This window comes from Pseudorasbora parva, chromosome 13 (assembly GCF_024679245.1).
Source record: "Pseudorasbora parva isolate DD20220531a chromosome 13, ASM2467924v1, whole genome shotgun sequence".
NCBI classification, from domain to species: Eukaryota; Metazoa; Chordata; class Actinopteri; order Cypriniformes; family Gobionidae; genus Pseudorasbora; species Pseudorasbora parva.
In genome coordinates, this window is record NC_090184.1 from 45961468 (window position 1) to 45974159 (window position 12692).

The 12692-nt window shown below is 39.5% G+C and overlaps 1 protein-coding gene across 1 annotated transcript in view; it reads right to left on the reverse strand.

The window, feature by feature from the left end:
- Positions 1-2784: 2784 nt before the first annotated feature.
- lrrc2 (leucine rich repeat containing 2) overlaps positions 2785-12692 on the reverse strand; it is a 10912-nt gene continuing 1004 nt past the window's right edge. Inside the window, exons 2-9 of the mRNA XM_067414602.1 lie at positions 12157-12275; positions 11112-11167; positions 10884-11040; positions 10660-10796; positions 5688-5833; positions 5412-5564; positions 5184-5314; positions 2785-3576 (exon numbers count right to left, since the gene is read on the reverse strand). Coding sequence (XP_067270703.1) covers positions 3527-3576; positions 5184-5314; positions 5412-5564; positions 5688-5833; positions 10660-10796; positions 10884-11040; positions 11112-11167; positions 12157-12275 — 949 coding nt within the window. The 3' untranslated portion in view covers positions 2785-3526. The remainder of the gene's footprint in view (positions 3577-5183; positions 5315-5411; positions 5565-5687; positions 5834-10659; positions 10797-10883; positions 11041-11111; positions 11168-12156; positions 12276-12692) is intronic.

Here is a 12692-nt window from a genome sequence, read left to right on the forward strand (position 1 = left end):
CAAACAAGAGAGGAACAAACACCACTTTAATTCACAGCAGCAGATTCACACTTACTCTGACTACACGAAACAAGAGGGGAACAAACACCACTTTAATTCACAGCAGCAGATTCACACCTACGCTCTAACTACACGAAACAAGAGAGGAACAAACACCACTTTAATTCACAGCAGCAGATTCACACTTACCCTGACTACACGAAACAAGAGGAGAATAAACACCACTTTAATTCACAGCAGCAGATTCACACTTACCCTGACTACACGAAACAAGAGGGGAACAAACACCACTTTAATTCACAACAGCAGATTCACACTTGCGCTGTAACTACACGAAACAAGAGGGGAACAAACACCACTTTAATTCACAACAGCAGATTCACACTTACGCTGTAATTACACGAAACAAGAGGGGAACAAACACCACTTTAATTCACAACAGCAGATTCACACTTGCGCTGTAACTACATGGATAATTACCTCTTAATTAAAAAATACTTACAGTATAATTTGTTAATTTTCCTGATAGTTCATTCCCCAATATTACATATTGTTTCCTTATACCTACTCATACTTAATTTATAGTTACACTATAATTACCGAAAATTATGCTGTAAATTTTCTTTACTCACGCAGTGCTTTCCGGGCTGTAATCTAAAGTGTTTCCGACTCCATTGGCAGATATTTGCTCTTGTTTTAAGCACAAACTAATTTTGATCAATTTTTCATTAAACAAGTCTTCTCTGCTCCTCCAGTAAATGTCTTGATTTAGGAATATTGAGATTTTTGCGCAGGAAAATTGTTTTGCAGTGATGAGCGCGACATCTTTTATCAGAAGAAACTGCACAAAACGGACATAATCATTGTCTTTAGGTCAGATGCAGCTTGGATAAACTATTACGAATCTAAACTCTTATACATGCACCAGCTACTCGACACGGAGCTGCTACCTCACGATTTAACATCTGCTTGATTTAATGATGTCCAGTAGTCACGCTTTACTGATTTATCATTACTTCCTAACAGACTTTTATGTGATTTATTTAATCAGTGTTTAGCATGTTAAACGCAGAGTTTGAGTTTCATTGCATCATTAGCTGAAGATGATCTGATTGGTTGCGTTATATCATGTATCATACTGCAGCAATAACCGCATGAACTACATGCCTGAATCTGCACGTCTGTGGCGTTACAGATGTGTTTCCGCAGCACACAAACATTTCTAATGCCAATCTTAGGGACCTGATTATGATGCATACTTGAAAATGAAGTGTAGACGGGACTATATTTATGCAATGGCATTGACTCGAGAAGCTCGTAGCCCCACTGAAGTCATTTTAGATGTTTTTCAATGAACTGCACTTTGTTTTTTAATGATGTCTCGGCTACTGGTGCCATTCCTCATGTCTGTGCAGATGTGCACTGCAAAAAATGCTCTTACTTAGTATTTTTGTCTTGTTTCTAGTCAAAATATCTAACAATTCTTACATTAAGAAACATTTACTAGACAATGCAAATTGTCTTGTTTTGGGGAAAAATAACTCAAAATGAAGAGAGTTTTTGCTTAAAATAAGATAAATAATCTGCCAATGGGGTGAGAAAAATAATCTTGTTTTCTGTTTGAATTAAGATTATTTCTCTCACCCCATTGGCAGATTATTTATCTTATTTTAAGCAAAAACTCTCTTCATTTTGAGTTATTTTCCCCAAAACAAGACAATTACTTTAGCTTGTCTAGTAAATACTTTAATCATTTTTCGATGTTTGGACTAGAAACAAGACAAAAATACTGAGTAAGAAGAGCATTTTTTGCAGTGTGACGCTCTTTGGTTTGTAGAGATTTTATTGAAACGTTTATTAATCATTCGTTTGCTGATGACTGCAACCGGGCGTTTGTTACAAGCTGTTCGTTGATCAATGTTTCAATAAACCACTTCATATTCCATGATTGGATTTGTCTTTTCTCCCATTAACTCCATTGACAGGTTTAACCTGATGCACTTCAAAACATGATGTTCTCCTCCGTGTCTTGTCTTCAACACGGCAAAAAAATGCTTTTCTTACTCAGTATTTTTGTCTTGTTTCTAGTCCAAACATCTAAAAATTCTTAAAACAAGAAGTATTTACTAGACAAGCAAAAGTAATTGTCTTGTTTTGGGGAAAATAACTCAAAATGAAGAGAGTTTTTGCTTAAAATAAGATAAATAATCTGCCAATGGGGTGAGTAAAATAATCTTGTTTTCTGTTTGAATTAAGATTATTTCTCTCACCCCATTGGCAGATTATTTATCTTATTTTAAGCAAAAACTCTCTTCATTTTGAGTTATTTTTCCCCAAAACAAGACAATTTTTACTTGTCTAGTAAAAGTTTCTTAATGTAAGAATTTTTGGATGGTTTGTCTAGAAACAAGACAAAAATACTAAGTAAGGAAAGCATTTTTGCAATCTAAACATTCTTAAATCAAGACACATGTCCTGGAGAAGCAAAATGTTAATATTAAGTCTGAAAAAATTAATCCAAAAGAAGTGAGTTTGTGCTTAACAAGAGCAAATATAAACTCAATTAAAATAGAAAGCATGTGGCTCAACTTCGCTTAATTTTAATTAACTTTTAAGACTAAAAATTTCAATTTTTCTTCTCCTCCAGTAAATGTGTCTTGGTTTAAGAATGTTTAGACATTTGTGGTGGAAAATGAAACAAACGCTGAGGAAGAACAAGATTTTTAGTGGTGTTGGAAAAACTTCAGGTGTTTGCATGTTATATATCAATGTCAGAAGGCAAAATAGATGAAAAGGCTTTAATTTGCAATACATTAAAATGGCACTTCTTTTTTTCTGACACATCTTATAAAACACTGACTTCTATCAAACATCGACCCCGACAGGATTATAATCATGCTGGGAAACATTTGGTCACATCAAAACAAACTAAACAATGGAGATCTTCAGCGAAAAACAGATCAAAATGGGTTTGGCATCAGCATTTTAACTAAATACAGTCAGAAATAAAAATGTGAACTTCAACCTGACTAGCTGACAGCATTACAGATCTACACTGCAAAAAATAGTTTTCTATTTAGTGTCTCGGTCTTGTTTTCCAGCACAAATATCGTAATATTTTTAAATCAAGACACATTTACTGGAGAAGAGAAATGACTGAAGATATTAAGACTGAAAAATGAAGTGAGTTTGTAACCAATGGAGTCTTAATTTAAAGCAAAACCAATTTTTTTCAGATCTTTCACTAAACAAGACTTAATATCTTCAGCCATTTCTCTTCTCCAGTAAATGTGTCTTGATTTAACATTTTTTAGATATTTGTGCCTGAAAAAAAAACTGAAACATGTTTTAAAAAATAGTGAAATGCTGTTAAAAAAGTAAATCTAAACCTTTTAGACTCTTAACAGCTTCTCAGCAGTGTAACCTGCATGTTCATTTTGATTGCACTCGGAATGAGAGAACTAATAAACGGATCACACTGGGCTCTGGAGTCATGCTGAGGATGATGGTGTCGGTTCTTCATCTTCTACAGCAGGCAGCTCAGGGACACTTTGGTGGTGTACATCGGCTGAGTGTCTGAAAAGAGCCGTTTGAGGAACATTTAAAGCTCAATATCTGCAAATCATCAACAAACCGTTTACCAGAACGCAGCCCCAACATTTCCACAACCTTCACTATGTTTTGTAACTAAAGTTACAAGTAAAGTTATTTTATAGAACATATTTAATATTTGATATGCGGCTCATGATGTTGCGAGAACTAGGGATGCATTATATATATATATATATATATATATATATATATATATATATATATATATATATATATATATATATATATATATTCACTTTTAATGTTATCATTATTGGTCACCATATCGGCAGATATATGATAATTTTTAATGTTATCGGCCGATTTATAATCGCTTTTAATGTTGTCGAACAACATGTCGGTATTGGCAGATATATGTTCATTTTTAATGTTATCGTTATTGGCCACCATATCGGTATCGGCCGATATATGACCATTTTAAATGTTATCGTTATTGGCCACCATATCGGTATCGGCCACCATATCGGTATCGGCCACCATATCGGCATCGGCCACCATATCGGTATCGGCCACCATATCGGTATCGGCCACCATATCGGTATCGGCCACCATATCGGTATCGGCAGATATATGACCATTTTAAATGTTATCGTTATTGGCCACCATATCGGTATCAGCAGATATATGATCATTTTTAATGTTATCGTTATTGGCCACCATATCAGTATCAGCAGATATATGATCATTTTTAATGTTATCGTTATTGGCCACCATATCAGTATCAGCAGATATATGATCATTTTTAATGTCATCGGCCACCATATCGGTATCGGCCACCATATCGGCATCGGCCACCATATCGGTATCGGCAGATATATGACCATTTTAAATGTTATCGTTATTGGCCACCATATCAGTATCAGCAGATATATGATCATTTGTAATGTCATCGGCCACCATATCAGTATCAGCAGATATATGATCATTTTTAATGTTATTGTTATTGGACACCATATCGGTATCAACCAATATATGATCATTTTTAATGTTATCGGCCACCGTATCAATATATGACCATTTTTAATTATATAATTATCGGCCACCATATCAACATGGATTTTAATGGTGAGCTTTTTGTTTTTGTAATCAGGCTCTCAAAAACGATATAAAAATTTGGATATAGATTCCGGTCAATATATCGGTTTTCGGCTTTTAAATATAAAGAGTTATCGGTATCTGGCAAAATTTTCATATCTGTGCATCCCTAGAAAAAGTGTTCAGAAAACAAGATTCTTACAACTTCATTATTTGCTTAATTAACCTTTTTGGAATATTACAACTAAATGATCAAATAATGTTATATTGTGAGTAAGGAGAACATTTGAACATTTTAGAAGCATTGCAAATCTCTTTTCCCACATTCTGTCATTCATTCTGTTTGGGACATATATTTGGAATTAGAATGAAAAAAACGAAGTGTCACAAAATGTGACAACACATTATTTATTACTTCTAAAAAAACAATTAAATTATAGCTATTTTCATTTATGCAGATACTACAAAACCCACACTTACATGCATATATTTGATTTAATTAAATGTAACGTAAAATGGCATGGAGACGTTCTCACCTCTGTCCTGAAGAGTCTCGATGTATGTTTTCATGAACTCCTTCTCATATTCGTCCTGAGCTTCTGCGTCCATGATCGTATTCATGTCTTCATCCGGACCGTTTATTGGATTTTCATATAGTCGGATTAATCTGGAAGATCAAGATCAGGCTGATCATGTTGTGGATCAATCCTCAGTCTTACAGAATCAACAGAAAGATTTCTGTGTGTGTGCAGATTTATGCTTACTTTATGTCAGGACTATCGACGATCTGAGACGGGATGCTGTAGAGCTCGTCTGCGCTGATGACCAGCATCTTCAGGTGGATAAGGTTCGTCATGGTCATCGGCACGTACCGCACTTTATTTTTGTGAAGGAACAGCGTCTCTAAAGCCTCGAGTCTAATGGAGGACAGGCTCATGAGGTGTGTGTGTTCTCAGGATTATCAACAGAAATGCACTCATTCACACATTCACTCTCAGACACACTCTCTCTCTCTCTCTCACACACACACACACACACACCTGTCAATGTCTTCAGGCAGGTCTTTGAGTCTGTTGCTGCTGATGTCCAAACACTTCAGGCTTTCCATGCGGAGGACGCAGATTGGGATACTGGCAAATTGGTTTTCTGCCATATCCAAGTGCTTCAGTTTTTTAAGATTACTCAGCTAAAATAAAAAAATTATTATTTCAGAATGTTCAAAACGACCAGTTTTACAAATGTTTAAATGCTTTTTCTGGTTTAATGTTAAGGGAATGTCCCATTGTATCATTCTTCAAACAGTGTGGGAGCGTTACTGTAGAGTGTTCTCTGAGCGTTACTCTAGAGTGTTCTCTGAGCGTTACTCTAGAGTGTCCTCTGAGCGTTACTCTAGAGTGTCCTCTGAGCGTTACTCTAGAGTGTTCTCTGAGCGTTACTCTAGTGTTCTCTGAGCGTTACTCTAGTGTTCTCTGAGCGTTACTCTAGTGTCCTCTGAGCGTTACTCTAGTGTCCTCTGAGCGTTACTCTAGTGTTCTCTGAGCGTTACTCTAGAGTGTCCTCTGAGCGTTACTCTAGAGTGTTCTCTGAGCGTTACTCTAGAGTGTCCTCTGAGCGTTACTCTAGAGTGTTCTCTGAGCGTTACTCTAGAGTGTTCTCTGAGCGTTACTCTAGAGTGTCCTCTGAGCGTTACTCTAGAGTGTTCTCTGAGCGTTACTCTAGAGTGTTCTCTGAGCGTTACTCTAGAGTGTCCTCTGAGCGTTACTCTAGAGTGTCCTCTGAGCGTTACTCTAGAGTGTCCTCTGAGCGTTACTCTAGAGTGTTCTCTGAGCGTTACTCTAGTGTTCTCTGAGCGTTACTCTAGTGTTCTCTGAGCGTTACTCTAGTGTCCTCTGAGCGTTACTCTAGTGTCCTCTGAGCGTTACTCTAGTGTTCTCTGAGCGTTACTCTAGAGTGTCCTCTGAGCGTTACTCTAGAGTGTTCTCTGAGCGTTACTCTAGAGTGTTCTCTGAGCGTTACTCTAGAGTGTCCTCTGAGCGTTACTCTAGAGTGTTCTCTGAGCGTTACTCTAGTGTTCTCCGAGCGTTACTCTAGTGTTCTCCGAGCGTTACTCTAGTGTTCTCCGAGCGTTACTCTAGTGTTCTCTGAGCGTTACTCTAGAGTGTTCTCCGAGCGTTTCTCTAGAGTGTTCTCCGAGCGTTACTCTAGAGTGTTCTCCGAGCGTTACTCTAGAGTGTTCTCCGAGCGTTACTCTTGAGTGTTCTGTGAGCGTTACTCTTGAGTGTTCTCTGAGCGCTACTCTGGAGTGTTCTCCGAGCGTTACTCTTGAGTGTTCTCTGAGCGTTACTCTAGAGTGTTCTCCGAGCGTTTCTCTAGAGTGTTCTCCGAGCGTTACTCTAGAGTGTTCTCCGAGCGTTACTCTAGAGTGTTCTCCGAGCGTTACTCTAGAGTGTTCTCCGAGCGTTACTCTAGAGTGTTCTCCGAGCGTTACTCTAGAGTGTTCTCCGAGCGTTACTCTAGTGTTCTCTGAGCGTTACTCTTGAATGTTCTCTGAGCGTTAATCTAGAGTGTTCTCTGAGTGTTACTCTAGTGTTCTCTGAGCTTTACTCTAGTGTTCTCTGAGCGTTACTCTTGAGTGTTCTCTGAGCGTTACTCAAGAGTGTTCTCTGAGCGTTACTCTAGTGTTCTCTGAGCGTTACTCTTGAGTGTTCTCTGAGCGTTACTCTAGTCTAGAGCGTTCTCTGAGCGTTACTCTTGAGTGTTCTCTGAGCGTTACTCTAGAGTGTTCTCTGAGCGTTACTCTAGAGTGTTCTCTGAGTGTTACTCTTGAGTGTTCTCTAAACGTTACTCTAGAGTGTTCTCTGAGCGTTACTCTAGTGTTCTCAGAGCGTTACTCTAGTGTTCTCTGAACGTTACTCTAGAGCGTTCTGAGTGTTACTCTAGAGTGTTCTCTGAACGTTACTCTAGTGTTCTCTGCGTGTTACTCTAGAGTGTTCTCTGAGCGTTACTCTAGTGTTCTCCGAGCGTTACTCTAGTGTTCTCTGAACGTTACTCTAGTGTTCTCTGCGTGTTACTCTAGAGTGTTCTCTGAACGTTACTCTAGTGTTCTCTGCGTGTTACTCTATAGTGTTCTCTGAGCGTTACTCTATAGTGTTCTCTGAGCGTTACTCTTGAGTGTTCTCTGAGCGTTACTCTAGAGTGTTCTCTGAGCGTTACTCTAGAGTGTTCTCTGAGCGTTACTCTAGAGTGTTCTCTGAGCGTTACTCTAGAGTGTTCTCTGAGCGTTACTCTTGAGTGTTCTCTAAACGTTACTTTAGTGTTCTCTGAGTGTTACTCTAGTGTGTTCTCTGAGCGTTACTCTAGAGCATTCTCTGAGCGTTACTCTAGTGTGTTCTCTAAACGTTACTCTTGAGTGTTCTCTAAACGTTACTTTAGTATTCTCTGAGTGTTACTCTAGTGTGTTCTCAGAGCGTTACTCTAGAGCATTCTCTGAGCGTTACTCTAGTGTTTTCTCTAAACGTTTCTCTAGAGTGTTCTCTGAGCATTACTCTAGAGTGTTCTCTGAGCGTTACTCTTGAGTGTTCTCTAAACGTTACTCTAGAGTTCTCTGAGCGTTACTCTAGAGTGTTCTCTGAGCGTTACTCTTGAGTGTTCTCTAAACGTTACTCTAGAGTGTTCTCTGGGCGTTACTCTAGAGTGTTCTCTGAGCGTTACTCTAGAGTGTTCTCTGAGCGTTACTCTAGAGCCGTCTCTGAGCGTTACTCTTGAGTGTTCTCTAAACGTTACTCTAGTGTTCTCTGAGCGTTACTCTAGAGCGTTCTCTGAGCGTTACTCTTGAGTGTTCTCTAAACGTTACTCTAGTGTTCTCTGAGTGTTACTCTAGAGTGTTCTCTGAGCGTTACTCTAGAGCCGTCTCTGAGCGTTACTCTTGAGTGTTCTCTAAACGTTACTCTAGAGTGTTCTCTGAGCGTTACTCTTGAGTGTTCTCTAAACGTTACTTTAGTGTTCTCTGAGTGTTACTCTAGTGTGTTCTCTGAGCGTTACTCTAGAGCATTTTCTGAGCGTTACTCTAGTGTGTTCTCTAAACGTTACTCTAGAGTGTTCTCTGAGCGTTACTCTAGAGTGTTCTCTGAGCATTACTCTAGAGCGTTCTCTGAGCGTTACTCTAGTGTTCTCTAAACGTTACTCTAGTGTTCTCTGAGCGTTACTCTAGAGTGTTCTCTGAGCGTTACTCTAGTGTTCTCTAAGCGTTACTCTAGAGTGCTCTCTGAGCGTTACTCTAGAGTGTTTTCTGAGCGTTACTCTAGAGTGTTCTCCTAGCGTTACTCATGAGTGTTCTCTGAGCGTTACTCTTGAGTGTTCTCTAAACGTTACTTTAGTATTCTCTGAGTGTTACTCTAGTGTGTTCTCAGAGCGTTACTCTAGAGCATTCTCTGAGCGTTACTCTAGTGTTTTCTCTAAACGTTTATCTAGAGTGTTCTCTGAGCGTTACTCTAGAGTGTTCTCTAAGCGTTACTCTAGAGTGTTCTCTGAGTGTTACTCTAGAGTGTTCTCTGAGCGTTACTCTAGAGTGTTCTCTGAGCATTACTCTAGAGTGTTCTCTGAGCGTTACTCTTGAGTGTTCTCTGAGCGTTACTCTTGAGTGTTCTCTAAACGTTACTCTAGTGTTCTCTGAGTGTTACTCTAGAGTGTTCTCTGAGCGTTACTCTAGAGCCGTCTCTGAGCGTTACTCTTGAGTGTTCTCTAAACGTTACTCTAGAGTGTTCTCTGAGCGTTACTCTAGAGTGTTCTCTAAGCGTTACTCTAGAGTGTTCTCTGAGCGTTACTCTAGAGTGTTCTCTGAGCGTTACCCTAGAGTGTTCTCTGAGCGTTACTCTAGAGTGTCCTCTGAGCGTTACTCTAGAGTGTTCTCTGAGCGTTACTCTAGAGTGTCCTCTGAGCGTTACTCTAGAGTGTTCTCTGAGCGTTACTCTAGGGTGTTCTCTGAGCGTTACTCTAGAGTGTTCTCTGAGCATTACTCTAGAGCGTTCTCTGAGCGTTACTCTAGTGTTCTCTAAACGTTACTCTAGTGTTCTCTGAGCGTTACTCTAGAGTGTTCTCTGAGCGTTACTCTAGAGTGTTTTCTGAGCGTTACTCTAGAGTGTTCTCCTAGCGTTACTCATGAGTGTTCTCTGAGCGTTACTCTAGAGTGTTCTCTAAGCGTTACTCTAGAGTGTTCTCTGAGTGTTACTCTAGAGTGTTCTCTGAGCGTTACTCTAGAGTGTTCTCTAAGCGTTACTCTAGAGTGTTCTTTGAGTGTTACTCTAGAGTGTTCTCTAAGCGTTACTCTAGAGTGTTCTCTGAGTGTTACTCATGAGTGTTCTCTGAGCATTACTCTAGAGTGTTCTCTGAGTGTTACTCTAGAGTGTTCTCTAAGCGTTACTCTAGAGTGTTCTCTGAGCGTTACTCTAGAGTGTTCTCTGAGTGTTACTCTAGAGTGTTCTCTAAGCGTTACTCTAGAGTGTTCTCTAAGCGTTACTCTAGAGTGTTCTCTAAGCGTTACTCTAGAGTGTTCTCTGAGCGTTACTCTAGAGCGTTCTCTGAGCGTTACTCTTGAGTGTTCTCTAAACGTTACTCTAGTGTTCTCTGAGCGTTACTCTAGTGTTCTCTGAGCGTTACTCTAGTGTTCTCTGAGCGTTACTCTAGTGTTCTCTGAGCGTTACTCTAGAGCGTTCTCTGAGCGTTACTCTTGAGTGTTCTCTAAACGTTACTCTAGTGTTCTCTGAGCGTTACTCTAGTGTTCTCTAAGCGTTACTCTAGAGTGTTCTCTAAGCGTTACTCTAGAGTGTTCTCTGAGTGTTACTCTAGAGGGTTATCTGAGCGTTACTCTAGAGAGTTCTCTGAGAACGTTTGCTGTCCGCTGGGATACACAATATCTTTTATGTAATATAATGAGTCAATCGGAATTATTTATTTTTGTCTCCAGCACTGTCTCGCCTTTAGCTGTGAAGGATTGAGTAGAGGATCATGTCGTACCTCAAAGGGAAGCTCAGACAGGTTTCCACATGCAGTCATCTCTAATCGCTCAAGATTCTCACATTCTCCGAGTTCAGCTGGAATGCTCAGCAGTTTATTATAATTCACATTTAGTTCCCTCAGGTTGATGAGTTTCCCTGTGAAAGACCAGACGTTTGCATTTGATTTCTACCGTGTGGAACAGTGAGTATTTCAGCCTGAGATCTGAGGTTTGGAGACCGCACCGATTTCCACAGGAAGCTTCGTCAGGCCGTTCTTCGGGACGTCCAGCACACGCAGGTCCACGAAGGCCTCGATGTACGTGGGGATCTTGCAAATCTTTGTCCCGTGGATGTGCCATTCCCTGAGATACGTCATAAACTGAAGATCTTCAGGTAATTTCTGCAAATCACAATCATAGAGTCAGAACAGATGCATGTGGACAACACAAGGGTTTTCAGATTCACAGTTACCATCCACTTGTCTCCATTCAGCTTGAAAATGAACTTCTTGTCTTCAGTCTCGGTGTCTGGAGGAGGCAGAGGTCTCAATGTTTGGTGAGGTTTAGGCCAGGGTTATTAACTCTTTAACTGTCACACCCCCCCCCCCCCCCCCTTATTTTTTTTTATTTTTTTGGAGAATAGACATGAAAACTAAAATGGCTGTGATTCAAGACTGTATTTGAATATAAACCTCATTTTGGTCTTGAAGAAATCACTCGGCAGATTATTGCTGAAGTAAAAATATGAATATGAATATGAAATTCAAAATATGAAAGAATGAAAAAGTTATGGAAGTTGAAATTAACTGTAAATTAAAAATACTGTACTAAAAAAAACATATTTTACAAAAACTTTTTCCTATAAAATCAAAGCCATATGTCTAACCAAGTTGTGTTCCAAATTTAAAGTTAATATCACAAAAATTGAAGTTCCCATGAGATTTTCTTTCGGCGCTGTACCAAAAACAGCCACCGGGTGTCGTCCACATTACATTGATTGTTTTTTTTAATGCATTTTCCTTTAAATTTCTGTCCAAAAAAATGGTACCTTGAGACTCTAAGCTTTCCGATGATATGCGTTTTGTCAAAATTCAAAGATTTTGATTATAAAGTATTTAAAATAAATTTTGCATTATGAAACATGACACCGCCCACTAGGGGGAGGAGCCTGCTAGAAGAAATCCGAGTACCATTTTCAGGGTAACGCAAAATCCGATTTTCAAAACAGTTTTCACAGGATGAATTTTGAGTTCATAAGCTTTCGAGTGATACCTAATTTATGATGATTTCTAAAATATAGGATACGGAAAAAAGCTCCAAGCGCCAAGCTCCTGTGGGGCGGTGACAGTTAAGGGGTTAAAGTTAATTCTACACACATTTTTAACAAAATATTTATTGTTTGGGCAAACAAACGTTCTTCCAATAGCGTTAATAGAACGTCTGGTCTTTAATAATGTTCTTTAAACAGCATTTGCACAAAAGTATTTATTTTTGGCCGTGATGTTTGTTGCTCATACCGTTGTGTTGTGCGTGTAGGTGTTGATCACATGACCGGTCCAGATAACACTGCAGTGCCGCGACCTCCGCACTCTTCAGCTTCCTGCACGCGATGCGATACTGCCACTGCTGATTCACTCTGAACAAAACACACACACACACACACACTTCTGCTACATACCAGCTTTACAATATCAGGCAAATGCCCTGATGGGACACAAGCAGAGCAGAGCTATTCCATTCCTGCTCTATGTAACTTTTTGTAAGTTTAACACAAAAGAAAGAGAGGAAATACATCATCAGTCCTTCTCCAATACGCGTTTAATCTCAGCCGGATTCACTGCTAATCCGTTACCAGTTTATATTTTAGAGCTGTCGGGATGGTTTTGGCGGGAAATAGCACCATACGTCACTCAGTGGTGCGCGTCTCTGTCTTGTGTGAGAGTGGCATAGGTTAGCGGAGTGTGTGTCTGGTGTGGGGTTAGTTGAGTGTGTGTGTCTAGTGTGGGAGTGGCCAGGGTTAGTTGTGTGTGTGGCAGGGGTTTCTTGAGTGTGT